At 41.0% G+C, this 16,142-nt stretch overlaps 1 protein-coding gene across 4 annotated transcripts in view; it reads right to left on the reverse strand.

Moving 5' to 3' along the window:
• The window catches only part of LOC111869878, a 58,932-nt gene that overhangs the window by 37,059 nt on the left and 5,731 nt on the right, over positions 1 to 16,142 (reverse strand). The window contains exons 2-3 of one of the 4 annotated variants that reach the window (XM_023861723.2): positions 7,244 to 7,434; positions 1,519 to 2,640 (exon numbers count right to left, since the gene is read on the reverse strand). In XM_023861723.2, the coding sequence (XP_023717491.1) occupies positions 1,519 to 2,628 (1,110 nt within the window). In that variant the 5' untranslated portion in view covers positions 2,629 to 2,640; positions 7,244 to 7,434. Of the gene's footprint in view, positions 1 to 1,518; positions 2,641 to 4,382; positions 4,576 to 6,176; positions 6,487 to 7,243; positions 7,435 to 16,142 lie in introns of those variants that run through there. The other 3 variants (XM_023861720.2, XM_023861724.2, XM_023861725.2) reach the window with 3 other exon arrangements.

The following is a 16,142-nucleotide window of genomic DNA, read 5'->3' on the forward strand; positions in this document are numbered from 1 at the left end:
TAGTACACTCCAAATGCCACAATACAACTGACTGGTTGCTGGCTAACTCGACGATAGGTCCAGGACTCGCTGACTGACTCAGTACAACTCTGCGGTAGCCACACTAGAACTGACTGTGAATAGCCTTCGCTGCTCCCTATGTAGCCTCGATCGGACAATACGGGAAAACGGCCACGTAATAGGCACCCTTGTTGCTATGTCGCTGTGTTGCTATGTAACGCTAGCGGAGGTAACCGCTGTTACTACTTGGTGACGTCACCGCTGTTGACTTGCGTTGCCTAGCGACCAGGATGCTAGGACTCGGCTAACATCGGCTCGCTTCGGCGCATCACGGCTGGCGGGGGGGGGAGGGGCGTCATCCATAGCTCAGCACGTCACAATATATACAATATAATAAATAAGTTAATTTTAGTAGTAAAAGTAATGGCAAACCTTATACAATTTGTACAGTTTTATACAAGTCTATTAATTAAATTTCAATAGTTAAAACACGTCATTAATGAGTTTTGTATAACATACATTAATTATATAATAAATTGAAATAAAGACTAGTATACAGTGATATAAAGATTGTTTATATCTAAAATAAGTATCTAAAAACCAGAACATAGACTGACAATCTTGTCTTCTTTTAACTGTAAAGCAAGGCAGCTACTCGCATCTTAAAAAGATTTATAGCCAAAATATTCCTGTAAAGAATAAGAAGAATTCAAATATAAAAAGTGTTTTAATTGCATCTCAAAACTCTTAGTGTCACTTGATATATCCTTAATATGTTGTGATAGATTATTATAGACCTTCGTTCCTAAACAGTATCCCTTTTGGTATTTATTCAAATTTACAAGAGGCTGATGAAGATAATTTTGCTGTCTGGTATTTATTCTATGAATCTCTTAATTTACTATGAATTTGTTTGTTTGTTTGTTTTTTATCACAAAGAGCATAAGAGACAGTATGTACTGAGATGCCAGAGGTAAGATTTCTAATTATCTAAACAAGTTCCTGCATGAATCCCTCCTTCTGCAGCCCAACATAATTCTAATTATATTCTTTTGCATTCTAAAAATTTTTATACTTTGGGGTGAGTTGCCCCAAAAGGGTAAACCATAATTTATACTATAATTAAAATAAGAGTGATAAACCGTTTTTACAGTATTTATGGATGTGTATGCTTTAAGCGATCTTATTATGTAGCAGACTGCACTTAGTTTTGAACTAATATACTCAATGTGGTATTTCCAGCTCATTGTGTCATCAATGAATATTCCAAGAAATTTAATATTGCATATAGATATAATTTGTTTTTTATCATATACAATTTTTATTTCACATTTAGGATTATTATTTCTAGCTGTAAATTGAATGTAGTGGGTTTTGTTAAAATTTATAGAAAGTTGGTTTACTTTGAACCATTTATTTATACTAAGAAAAGCATTGTTTATATTTACACATATATGAGAGCAGAACCTTGACAGGTATGCTACACATCATAAATCACAAACACTGTGTTACACTTACTGAGCTCCAGAAGCCATAAACAGCTCCAATTTGTGGCTTCTGTAATACTGCATCCTCTGTTCTCAAGTGCTTTTGCACTTGGCTACTGATGTGAGCCAAATGCTCCTTCCAGTCATCCTTCATGTATACCAAGACAACTTTTAACAGCAGAATTCGTGCAACAATTATGTCACTCCAATTTACATTATCAATACTCTCACAAGAATCCAAAATGGGATTATGATCAGAGCTGCTTGCAAGTGACTGTGTGTATTTTTTACCACTTGGAGATTGATTCCTAATAATCTTCAGATTAATGTTAATTTCATTTGTACCACTTGTGTCATACAAAATAGTATAATAACCCAGCAACTTCAGGTTAAGTGATACTGCATCTATTCCAAAACATTTTGCAAATAATGTCAATGTATCCAAACTAGACATTTCTAAAATAGCACCAGCAAGCACCTTGCCTGAAACTGCATCATGCAACTTATTATGTGTTGAAATGGCATTGTAGCTGCATTGATTTGAGGCTCGCATCAGTTGCAGCAGTACTTCTGACTGATACAGAAAGATGGCTCGGATTTTTTGAACAGCCATGTTGGCAGAAGAAGCCAGAAGTTTGAGGACAGGAATAAGAAGGATAAGCTCTGAACTTGATGGGCCTGCTATAATTATTCCTCGTGTATAACTGTTGCGCATATAGAGTGCTTCAGTGTATGTTAGTAATAAACTTTCTGCGTAGTAAACCAGTGGGCTGGAACCTATGGTTTCATACAGCTCAGGTCTTTGCATACACATGTTGGCTAAAGATGCTAACAGATGCATTTTGTTGACTGCATTATGAGAATCATTCATGGAGCAAATACTTTCCAACAGGTAGCTCAGATCAGTATCATCTCTACTGGAATTTCCACATTTATCAGTTGTGAACTCCTCTGAGTCATCAAAGTACTTATCAGTATAGTCTGAGAGCCCTTTCACTTCCTGTTCCTTCCCTTTGTCAGATTGGACTCTCATCTGTTGGCAGCCCAGAGCTATCTTGGCAAGAAAGTTGAGTGGTTTTTCATTTTCCCTGCGATTTCTTACTTTACTTTCTTCATTATCTTGATTTGCTAATGCTGACATGTTTTAGTTTACCTGAAATAAAAGGGTTTAATATGTTATTATTAAAAACAGAAGTAACCTAAGAACATGGTTGCTCATGATTTAGCAAGACACTTGGCCCTCAAGATACTATGTCCACAATTAAGTCACTATAGTTGCACTGCAATTTAAAATTCCCTAGCCCTGTCTGCACATGATGTAATAAGTCCCAGCTCTGGTGAGCAATTGCAGTGCTGTTGCCTGATCTTCATTTCAGCTTCAAAGAATGAAGCATGCATTCACAAACTTGCAGTAGTAAAAGTACAGATAAGCAAAGAGTTTGTAGTAGTAGTAGTAGTAGTAGTAGTAGTAGTAGTAGTAGTCTTTATTTCCATAAATCCAATACTAGAAATACATTCAGAGGGTGTGGAAAAGTCAAACAAAACACATAAATAAAAACAGTACAAGGTACCAAGTCAATATACAGATATGTTAAATAATACTACTCAGATCATAAAAAACATGAGTATCAATTCAACCCTTCCTATCAAAAATACTCAAAATACACTTCCAAATATATAAAAGAAACAACAATAAAATACAGCACAATGCTAATCATACAGATATAATAAAATAATACAACTAAAACCCAAGAAAATAACCGGCATTAAGTTTACTCTTCCTATTAAAATTCACAAAATACTCTTCCAATACATAAAATGAGTAACAAGACTAGAATTCTTCAGATTCAATTTAAAACTGTTAAGCAACATGATTGCCAGACAATGCTGATCACTGATACTAGGGATTGTTAAATCATGGCAGAACTATAATTCTTCAGTCTAAATCTGGTACAAACTGTGTGTCCTCATTCATGTCCTTACAACGAACCTAGGTTCAAGTATGTGAACTTCAACATGTTGACTTTAAATGTCCATCACTGTGTTCACAGAGGCCCACCATTTTACCCTACATGAGCCAGGTGAATCCACATTTTCAGACCACATTAAACTTTAACATTTTCCTCCCACCTTTATGTAAGTCACTGATCAGCCTGATCTGGTACTAATGCTCAAAACCCCTAATCAGGTGCACAGTTTGAAGCCAGAACACTGACCATACTATTTTCATGATTTTCTCAGTCCCTCCCAAGATATCTTCATCTCTTCTTTCAAACTGAGCAAATGAATTTCAGTTTCTGAGAGTAAGATTTCATTTAAATGCGAAGCAGCTTTATTCTTCAACATGAGCAGCAAGAATTGAAACATGAATACTGAGATCTGAAGCCCACAACTTCAGTTTAAATTGTAAAGATTTAATTTTTCATATAACTGAAGATACTTGAATTATGGCCTGCTAAGAAACATTCAGTCCAGCAATCTAAACATATCTGCTACACATTCCATTTGATGAAGCTTATCTTTGTTGAATAATGCCTCAAAATTCACATTCTTATTTTTATGGAAAAACTGTTAATAGAATGAGGCATAAAGATAATTCTTTAATTATTTCACCAACCCCAATAAGCTGATGCCTATATGAAAGAATATATGTACTTCTACTCCTTACTAAATATCACATCAATTTCTAGCAAACCATTAGTGTCACCAATACTGGTGTACTGGAATGGATTTTTACTGGATTGGTGACCATGCTAAAGACATCAATTACAATGTGTATTTTCAGTGCATCCAGTCTGATGCCAAAAACTGTATGAGAGCAGTATAAGGGTCTTCTCTGTTCTTTACGGTATTTATGTTTTTGTCTAATGTATCATCATAAGCATAGATCAGTACCTGATTCGGTATCAGTCCTTCTTACCAGTCACTAACAGCAAGCAATCTAATGGTTCTGTGACCCCCTCTCCAGATACAGTCTGAAATTTTCCCCATTTGCCAGAGGTGAAATGGTAATATTTGACAGACCAGATCATAGTTTGTAGCCTGTTACAGAGGGTGAGGAAATTAATGACAGACAAGATTAAAATGACATGAGAAACTGGAAGAAGGGTGTGTCCCTTTTGTGGAAAATTCAGTAAAGGTAAAGTTGTCCCTGTGCTTAACTAATTAAGCACTACACCATGAAGACTTGTGGGGGAGTGGATGTATAGATCCACGTTTTCTTGACCTCAGCTCTAGTTGGAGGTGATTGGTCAGCTTCAAGCCGTGCCACTTAACCCCCAGGGTAAGTTCCCCAGTACCCATTGGATAGGAGGCTGGGAGGGCCCCAGAGCCGGTCTGGATGATGTTGAGAAAACTCTTGACCCTATTGGGACTTGAACTCCAACCCCTTGGTCGTCCAGCCCATAGCCAGTAGCTATACTGATCGCACTATCCCGGCTCCTACAATGTGTAGATATATTAGGGAAAATATACAAATCTGCATTAGTGTAATTATAAATTTTAGGGGAGTGGAAGCATCCATTTGTTATATTTAGTTTCTTCTGGAGGGTCCACATAGCTCTCTCCTTGACTATGTAAGTCAGTTATGAACAGCAGTCTTGTAGATACACATTACACCTCTTACAAGTTATTTCAGCCAATTAGAAATGTTTGTATTTGCAAAATTTGCAGGCATCCTGTGGATTTCTGTATTCAGTTAATGAAGAATAATGTAATAATCATCCCAATCAGTATTTCATTGAAAATTCTAATACTAATTCTCATCGCCTTGATCAGTTTTAGAAACCAAACATAAACCAGTAGCGATGTAATGTGCCCTTCCATTGTGCATTAAATCAAGCACATGCAGAGAACCGCTGGCACAATTTCCTTTGTTAGTAGGTAACCACACTAGGCCATGCCATAGCTCAGGCTGTTAGTTGCTGGCTTCTCACCGTGGTGGCCTGGGTTTCAGCCCAGGTCAGGTCATGCAGGATTTGTGGTGGACAAAGTGGGACTGGGGCAGGTTTTCTCAGAGTACTTCGGCTTACTTTGTCAATTCACATTCCACCGATTGCTCTACAATCATCATCATCATCATCATCATCTATCATCTGGGGCTGGTACAATAGGCCAAACAATGACCACAGTACCAAGTACACCCAGTCTCACCCAATGAGAAAAAAGATAGTACACAACAGTAATTTTCAAGCAGGAATCAAGCACATGAGGCAATTACTCATATATTAGACACTTTAAATGGCTGTATGATGTAGCTTGAAATATGATTGCATTCCTGTGACTGAAACATGCCTTCATACATATGTAACAGTGCAAAATACACTTCATGCTGCAAATGAACAGATGTTCAGAATTCTATTAGTGGTTCATATTTTATTACCTAGCAGCAATCACAGCTGTAATAACACAGGTCTTACACAACCTAATGATTAATTTACATGGACATTTTAAGCTTTGCAGATGTGAATACAAGGGTCTTTCTACTTTAAGTATGGGACATGATGCACAGCAAAAACATTTGCAATAACTTTGTCCACTATGTTAGTTGGACGAGTCTTTACTTGTGCACCAGTAGACTTCGACTGTATTATTAAACGTAAGTTTCTTGCAATAAAATTTAATTGTGTTTTAATATTTATATTCCGTTTATTTAGCTCTATTAGTTTTTTTTTTTTTTTACAACTTCACCTGTTCAACATAATTCTTCAATGAGGCCACGTCACCAGAAGTCAGCAGTTTGGTGGCTTTATATTGATTGCACAGTAACCTACTGAATGTCATAAGAGGTAATCCGTACGCATAAAATAGTTGACACCTTATTTACTAAACATCTCTATTCATGTACACGTGTAAATCCGACTGTAGTCACCTAATCGAATACTCTTGAGGCATTTCATTGGTCAATCGAATCTTCGGAGCTTTGGCGATAGCGTTACTAGGACAGTGATTGGTTGATATTCCAGCCGGAAACCTCAATGGTGCTTTATGTCGACCGAAAAGGAGATATTATGCAACTTTAGTTTTCTTTGCTGTTGTGTTGTATTACCGTCGCAGATCGTGACGACCACTTGCATGCAGATGGTAAAATTGTATTTTTAAAATGCCTGTCGCTATAAAACACAGGTACAGTTGTCTCCCAGGACGTGAAATTATGATTGCTTAGATCTGGTGAAAATCATGAACCACCTGACGTGTCAACACAGGTACACGGATGGTTCATGGATGTCACTGATTTGTATTAGTGATACGCATTCATGTTATTTTTTCGTACTGAATATTTGTATTAATACTATAGTGATTATCGCAGGTGAGATGATTATCATTCCTCCTTATTTGGGTTTGAACAGCAGAACCATGGACCACATGGGTCATCCACATCATACTTTATCGTGGCTTTTGTCACATTCTTTAACAGAAAAGTATGAGCGATCCGTGGCTGCATGATAGAACGTGGCACGAATGCGTGCTAGCCCTTGCCGTCTCTGACGTGTTGATTCACAGGCCCTCAAATCCGCTCAAGGTAATCGTTGTACAAAACCTGCGCAGTGTGTGAGGCGTTGTTAACTAGAGCGCGTAGCTGTATGGCCGACGGCACACCAAGGAAACTGGCAACCGCGATTTCCGAGAATTGTTGTAAGCCTAAGTTGAACACATGTTACTAAATTGAGCAACACAAATTGAGAAAACGGCAATGCAATTCGCGGAAAGACTCAGAAACTCAATTTCCAGTCAACGGAGTAGGCCAGTCTTCTTACAATTGCGTTGCCGCGTGGTTTCCTAGTATCAGCTGTTGTGTAAAGCGCTTCACTGATTCATTTGTTTGTTACGGTGGCACGAAAGGCCGACGGAGCTGCTAATTTTGTTTTTGTGCAGTTAATGGAATGCTCTCTTCACAGCCATGCTGCACCTCTATGCTGCCATCCACAGGGAGATGCGAGAGTCGCTCCTGGAACAAAAAGAAGAATCAGTCGAGGAATTTCGCGAGCAAAGAAGGCGTAGGCGAAACCCCTCAGAACGACAGAAATGGATGTCGTGGAGGAAACAACCGACAAGGAACAGCAGCATTCATCTTGCAGCAGGTCAGGTAGGCCTCCTCCCACTGTACTAACCTCTACAACTATCCTGATACAGTTGCAGAGGAATATCAAAGGCATTGTAAATGGCAATTTTGAGTTCCGCAACACCAGGAGTGGGACCAGAATTGTCACAAAAGAAATGGCGGACTTTTCAGCAATAAAGAAATTCCTGGAGGATAACAATCTTGCATACTTTTCCTACTACCCAAAATCCTAAAACCCCATTAAAGCTGTCATCTGTCACCTCCCGCAAAATACTCCAGCGGAGGATATCTCTGACGGTCTGGTGAGTCTGGGTTTTGACGTTATTAACGTCAAACAAATGACAACCAGTCGTCAGGCACCTCCGGAAGGAGCAAGGACCATCAATTTTCCCTTGTTCCTTGTGCCCCTACCAAGAACGGAAAAGTCCCAAGAACTCTTCCGCTTAACCAACCTCAGCCACATTGCCATCAGGGTAGATGCGTACAAAGGGCAAAACGGGCTTACACAGTGTTATAACTGTCAGCAGTTCGGTCACGTTTGGGCAAACTGCAAGCAACCCCCACGTTGTTTGTGTTGCGGAGGTTGCCAACTACACAAGGAGTGCCCAGAAAAGGGGAACTCTGCCTACACTCCAGCATGTTGCAACTGCCGACTGGCGGAGGGAGAAACCCCACATCCTGCCAATTATCGGGTTTGCAGATACGCCAAGGAGGAGCAGCAAAAGAAGAAGACACAGAGAATGCCCAGAACTACCATAGGGAAAGTGTTTTCATCAAACGTCATCACTCCAGGTGTCTCCTTCGCGGAGGCACTCAGCGGCGGCTCAAAGCAACATCCTCAAAAAATCCCTCTCCGGTGACTTCTACACCTGCAGCAAGACAGCAGTTTGTTCCAGCCCCTGCACTGCAACAGGAAATAGGTCAGTCAGTTCAGGCTCCTCATGTAAACAGTCCATCTCTCGACAATATTTTGAGAGTAGTGACTGTAGTACAGCAGATTATGACAGGTCAGTGGCGCAGTGTCCAAGGAGGAAAAAATAATGGCCATTACTAAAATTGGTCTAAACCTAATGAAACAAAATGGCCACTAGAGTTCATAGGCCTCTTAAAGTCATAGCATTTAATGCGAACGGCATTGGGAGGCAGCACTATGAGCTCAGTAAACAGCAGCAAGACCTACGCATAGATGTGGCCCTGTTTTCAGACACACATCTGAAACCTCATGAGAGGTTCTTTATTCCAAATTACCACTTTTATAGAATCGACCGCCACTCGGGCAGAAAAGGCGGAACTGCCGTTGCAGTAAGAAAAGGCATTCCCCAAAATCACGTAGACCTACCACCCCTTGTTTCAGTAGAAGCGACAGGGGTCTGCACACCAATTGGTAATAGCGAAGTGCTGCTTGCAGCTGTTTACAAATCTCCAGGCGAAGCCTGGAGTGATGCTGACATCACTGAGCTCTTAAGCTTCAGACGTAAGTCTATTTTGGCAGGTGATTTGAATGCTAAGAACCCATTTTGGAATAGCAGAGTTTCAAACCCCTCAGGCTTGGAACTCGTTGATTTATTTGATAGGAGTGACTTCGAAATTTCAGCACCACAGTGCCCCACTCATTATTCCCCTGCGGGAAATGGTGACGTGTTAGATATTGTGGTTCACAAAAATATCAGTGTCAGATGTCATCTTCACAGCACGACATTGCAATGTATGAGGCTGACCGACCACGCGACCATTAATTTAAACAATAAAATGTCTAAGACTGCGGTGTTCTTGGACATTGATAAAGCCTTTGGTACCACGTGGCACTCAGGATTGCTGTATAAGTTATCAAAATTGGAATTCTCGAACAGTTTGACCAAACTTATTGGGTCCTTTCTTTCTAAGCGTAAATTCAGGGTCTCGGTTGAAGGCGAAATGTCAACACCAAGGGAAATGCAAGCAGGGGTGCCACAAGGTTCTGTCTTTTCCCTTACACTTTTCAATTTGTATATAAATGATGCCCCAAACTCATGGTGTTTATCTGGCCCTCTTTGCGGACGACACCTATCGGTATGCGACAGATCGCAAGGAGGGCTTTATTGTTAGAAAACTCCAGCGCGGTCTCAGCTTAATGGAGGCCTGGTGTGAGCGCTGGAATATAAAAATTGATGAAGATAAGACTCAGGGGGTCTACTTCTCTCGTGGTCGTCGACCGCCCGAGTCTTGTCCTACTCAAAATGGAAGAAATATTCCATTTGTAAATAGTGCAAAATATCTAGGTGTAATTTTCGATAAGAGAGTGACATGGAGATTACATATAGAAATGATTGAAGCCAAGGCCTTCGAACATTCATTAGAGTATATTCCCTATTCAAAAGTGAGCGATTGAGCGCTAACATGAAACTGACCCTCCATAAAGCTCTTATTATATTCGTAATGACTTATGCTAGTCCCGCCTGGGAGTTTGCCGTAGACACCCATCTAGTGAAGTTGCAGCGCCTGCAAAAAAGGTTCTCCGCACGATAGGCAGTTTTCCAAGGAGCACGCTGATCCGCGATTTGCACATGGCACTCAAAATCACGTACGTATATGACTTTATAAAAAAATTATGCAGGTAACAAGCAGAAGTCATACAAAATCATGATAATGAGAATGTTCGCAACATCGGATAAGGCGAAGCCCGCCACAGAATATATATGAGGCTTAAACTTGGTGGCGGTCAGGTATATGACCGTTCAAGTGACTAGACTGCCGTGGAAGCGAGTACTACTAGAAATAGGACATAATCTGCTGTAGTGAACCTAGACTGACAAGAGGCCTTGTATATAATACTATCATCATCATAATCATCAGTAATCTGTCAGATGACAGGTCCACAGTCTCTTCCAAAACAATTACTCCACTTAATGTGTTCTAGAGCTTTCTCCTTCAAACGACAGTATCCTCTTCTGTCCCCAAGATCATCCAGCATCTTCTTACGTCTTCTTCCACGTCTTCTTGTCACTTCTTTCCGCCTCTCTATCCTTCCTTCAATAACTTCTTTTAGAAGGCAGTTTCTGCGTAGAACATGACCAATCCAATTAGCCTTCTGTTTTCTTATTTCTTGTAGGATATTCCTCTGCTCACTGACTCTAATTAACACTTCTGCATTTCTCACATAATCGGTCCAACTGATCTTCTCCATCCTTCTACAACACCACATTTTGAAACTTTCCAGATGTTTCTGATCTACTACCCTAAGTGTCCAAGTATGCTCCAAATGTAGCATTTCACTAGTTTCTTCCTCAAATTTAAGTCCAATTTGCTGGTAAAAAGATACTTCTTCTTGCTAAATGCAGCTTTTGCCATGGCAATCCTGGTTTTAATTTCACTAGTACACCTTCCATCATCTGTTAACAAGCTACCCAAATATTTAAAACATTTCCCATTCTCTAGTTGTTTTTGGTCTATCTTTATTGTGACTGGGGTTGGTTGTCTCGAAATTTTCATTACTTTTGTTTTCTCCACATTCATTTCCATGCCATAGCACCTTCCAATTTCAATTAGTCTATCAATCATGCCCTGTAGCACAGTTTCTTCCTTAGCCATTAACACAAGGTCATCTGCATATTTCACAGTTTGAATAATTTGCCCTCCTACTTTGAAGTCACCGAGCCCATCCAGAGCTTCCTTGGTAAGGCATTCGCTGTACAAGTTGAACAGAATTGGTGATAAACAGCATCCTTGTCGAACTCCTCTTCCAATCTGCACACTTCCTGTCTCCCCCCTGTCCAGTCGTACTCTAACTTTCTGATCCATGTACAATTTGCTAATCAATCTTCTTTCATGCCAATCGATACCTGTTTCTTTCAGGATCTGCATTAATTTGGTCCAGTTTACCCGGTCAAATGCCTTCTGCCAGTCTATGAAGCAAACACACAGTTCTTCATCTATCTCCAAAGTTCGTTCCGCTATAATTCTCATCATCCCAATTGCATCCCTGGTTCCTAATCCTCTACTAAATCCAAAATGATCTTCTCCAAGTATAACCTCTATTTTCCTTTCAATTCTTCTTTTAAGTATCTTTGCTATTATCTTTGCTGCATGTGCAGTAAGGCTTATTGTGCGATGGTCGCTGCATTTTGTAGCCTTTGTGTTTTTCTTTAAGGCAATCATTGTAACTTCTGTAAAGTCCTTGGGCCACTCTCCAATTTCATATATGGTGTTCAATAGTTTTGTCAGTGTTTTCAAAATCACCTTCCCCCAGTAACTTGGGCACATCTCCAGGTACATCATCATCTCCTGTAGCCTTTCCCTTCCTCATTTCCTTGAGAGCTTTTTCCACCTCACTTTGTAAAATAAATGGTCGTTTCTCGTCTGTATCTACTTCTTCCGGTTCAACTTCTAAGGTTTCTGGCTGACTTGGTCGATCACATAGTTCTGTAATATAATTTTCCCAAATTTTCAGCACTTGCATCTAATCTACTATTCTATTCCCCTGGGAGTCTTCGATGCCAATATTTTGAATCCCATGATTCTCTTTCCATCCTAGTTCTTTTGTCTTCATGTACATCAAATCATAACGTCCTGTTCTTTGAAATTCTATAATCTCATTACATATCTTCTCAAGATATTCCTTTTTGGCCCTGTCCGTGGCTCTTTTCAATTCATTCCTCAGTCTCCTGTATTTCCTCCTGCCTTCATCATTGTTGACATTCTTCCATTTCCTTCGCTCCTCCATTTTACTCATCATCTCCTGTGTAACCCATGGTTTTCTTGCTATCTTCTCAACTTTACCAACCAAATCACTGATAGTATCTAACATGCATTCTTTTATATTGTTCCACTGCGCTACAGCATATCCACTTTCACCTTCAGTTGCACCGAGTTTCTCCTCTAGAGTCTCCTGCACGCTTTGTCTTTGAGCATGTAACTTCTCCAAATCCCATCTAGGTCTGCTCTTTTGAAATCTTATAATTTTCTTCAACCTGGTTCGGAACTTGGCAACCAGTAAGTTGTGGTCAGAGTCAATATCTGCCCCAAGCAGCGTCTTCTCATCCTTCACACTTGTTGTGCCCTGATAGGGGGCATTAACGGTACTCACCCCTTATCGGACGTCCGTGGATATCACTTAACCTATGCTTGGAAAACATGCTTCACTAGGAGGGTCACAAAAACCGGTACCGCTACCGGTTTCCCCCCTTTGTTTCTGGATAAGGGCCACATATATCTATGGAGGTCATTTCGAATGGGGAGGTCGTCTCAGGTAACTCTCCCAAGGGTGAAGTGGGGTGTCGCCCTACCTTAAACTTGGCACACGATTCGCACTGCCTCACGTACATTTCCACATCCCGGGTATATTGGGCCAAAATTAATTAAGTTTAATCAAGTCTCTGGTCCGTTTCACCCCCTGGTGCCCTGCAAACACCTTATCATGATGCATTTCGATAATGGGCTGTATCAAGTTATGAGGTACAACCAACCTTCCGTTTTCCAAATTTTGTCCCGCGTACAGAAGCCCATCGTCACTCATAAAGAATTTTGATCCTGTATCTGTGCTAATTTTATCCATTATTTCCTTACAATACGGATTCTGTTGCTGTCCCGTGTAAACAGTCTTACGAGTGAGGGTTTCGCCTGACTCAGCACTTTGACATCTCCGGCTTGCTACTCCTGTAGCAACGGAAGCAATATGACGCTATAGACAGTCCGCATTGACATGCTTCTTGCATGCCTTGTGTTCAATTTCAAAGTCATATTCAGATAATTTGAGAACCCATCTAGTCAGTCGTGCACAATGATGGTTCTTCACCGTGATCAGCCACTTAAGTGCTTCATGATCGGTAACAATTTTGAATTTTCTTCCATATTGTGACATGTTGACCCCTAACCTCCCCAGCAGCACGTGGCGGTAATATAGCGCTCGCGTAATAGGCGAGTCATCACCCCGCAACTCTCCCCGCGGTGACATCACGAGCGGAGCCGAAGTTAGCCGAGTCCCCGCAACCTTGAAGCTATGCAAAGCGAGTCAACAGCGGTGACGTCACCAAGGGGTAACAGCGACCTAGGCTATACGCCACGTGGCACTAGCAACGGCGAACGGAATAAAAGCCGGCTGAGCAGCAAGCGAGAGTCAGTGCGTTATCAACAGTGCTCAAGGTAGCAGCCTACGAGTGTGCGATAACTAAGAAGTCAGCGAGCAGAAGACTTATTGTGTGCTTTCGAGACTTAGTGAGTGCTGTAATACAGTTATACTTGGAGTGTGTAATTCAGGGAGACTTGTATAGCTCCCGCGTTATTAATACGTGAAGACTCTTGAAGATAGTGTTAAGAAATTTTGTTGTAGGGTTTGTAAAGTGTGGAAACCCGTAACATTGTGATAATTACTTGTAGCCGTTATTTGTAGGTTGTTGAATAAACCAATTAACAATCTCAACGGCGTATTCAGTAACGCAACACGTTACAATATAAAAAACACCTATGTATTTGTGTACCAAATACAACAGCTAGTAACTCCTTCTGAGTCGTACTGTAATTTCTTTCCGCAGCATTGAGCATACGGCTAGCAAAGCTGATATGCCATTCCTTCCCATTCTGCAGCTGACTCAAAATGGCAGAAATAGCATAATCAGAAGCATCTGTATTAAGAATTAATTGCTGATCAAACCGAGGGTGCGCCAACACCGATTCGGATGTCAGGGCGGCCTTGAGATCATCGAAGGCCAGTTGCTGGGAATCTGTCCAAATAAACTTCTCGTCTTTTCTCGTTAGTTGAGTTAAGGGCCGACTCATGGCTGCGTAATTTCTTATAAAAGCCCTATAATATCCGGATAGGCCTAGAAATGCGCGGACATCTTTCACCGTTCTTGGCCGTGGGAATTCTCTGATGGCTGTAACTTTACCCGGGTCTGCCGCAACGCCGTTACTATTAACATGACCGAGATATACCACCTCCGGAACTGCGAACGTACATTTGGCGACGCTTAATTTGAAATTCGCCTCTCGCACGCGTTCAAACACCAACTTCATTTGTCTCATGTGATCTTCAATCGTTTCACTGAACAGCAGCAAGTCATCCAAATATGCGAGTACCTCTACATCACGCAACTCCACCAACATGACATCCATGACGCGTTGAAATGTCGAAGGGGCGCCTGAAAGACCAAGGGCCATTTTCTCGTACCTAAAACTACCGAATGGGGTGACGAATCCGGTCTTATCCTTATCCTCCTCACGTATAGAAATATTCCAATACGCGTTTTCGATGTCAAATAACGGGAAATATCTACTCCCCGCCATAAGTGAGAGGTTGCTCTTGATATCAGGTATGGGGTACACTGGTGTACACGTCACTGAATTTAACCCTCAAAAATCGGTACAAAATATATATTTTGGAATTCTGTCCGGTGATTTCTTGGGGACTAAAATCACTCGCGCCGCCCACGGCGAGGCGCAGGGAGTAATAATTCCTTTAGCCAGCATCTCATCAGGCTGGCGTCTCATCTCCTCCCTTAATGCATAGGGTACACGATATGGGTTCTTCTTAATCGGCAGGGCGTCCCCTGTCCGAATCTCGTGATAGCCCTTCGTTCTAGTGGGTAGCACCCCTGTGCTGTAGATACAAAATAAATCTAAATATTGTTCAAGCACTGGTAACAAGACTTGTTTATCTTTTCGGACAAGTGATCTAACTTCTGCTCTAGTTTCTCCCTTACTTCCTTGAGTTCCTGAGTATCTCTTGTGTTAACGGAACTAACCCGAAGGTTCGCCGTTCCCTTCCTCCCCGGGTAACGAAAATCAACTCCTGCTTGCTCGGATGGAATCTCCCCCAGGGGCTCGGCCTGTCCCAATCGTATATTCTTCCCCAACTCCAAATATTGACCACGGGTATTCAACACCTTTAATACGCAGTACCTAGGCCCGTTATCCTCTCGTACGGTCATGACCCTATCGAACCTCCCACTCTTTCCACTGGTACCAGATTTCCTGTCATTTCCGCCTAGGCTTCGCGTTTCCTCCATTTCTCCTGCAGTAAAAATCCGGCTCGCTACTCGAGCCACGTACGCACCCGGTGTACCTAATCCCAAGGGCTCAATTAACCTTTAAACGCCGGACTTCGAAATAGTGGTAAGCTTGAGCTGGCCGGAGTTTATTTAAATGCCCGCTGCTGGTGCTCGTTTAAATGCCCGTTGCTACTCTGCGTTTAAATATCCGTTCCTGTTAGGCGCTTAATCAATTTTAAGCGTTGTGTTTAAAAATGCTGTATCTAGCTCAATTTTTATGATAAATGGATGGAATTAACTTTGTTTATATCAGAAAAGAACATAGTGTCTCATATTATAACGGAAGATTTGAAATTTTAATACAAAGTGTTATACTCTATTTTCAATTTTTTGTGTTTTAATTTTGATGCACACTGCAAAAATGGTTTCCCAGTTCTTCACAGAGTTGTTCTGCATTATAACTTCATTTCTGTTTGTAACACTTGACAAATTTTAGCTGTCCCTGGTGTCATGAAACAGATGGAAGCAATAAAATCATTTGGTCTTCTGCTAGCACTGCTTACACTTTTCGGATTTTCGAATCTTTGACTGAAGGTCAGAAGAATGAAAGAATGGCTATTCAAGAGAAAGCTA

This window comes from Cryptotermes secundus, unplaced genomic scaffold (assembly GCF_002891405.2).
Source record: "Cryptotermes secundus unplaced genomic scaffold, Csec_1.0 scaffold488, whole genome shotgun sequence".
Classification (NCBI taxonomy): domain Eukaryota; kingdom Metazoa; phylum Arthropoda; class Insecta; order Blattodea; family Kalotermitidae; genus Cryptotermes; species Cryptotermes secundus.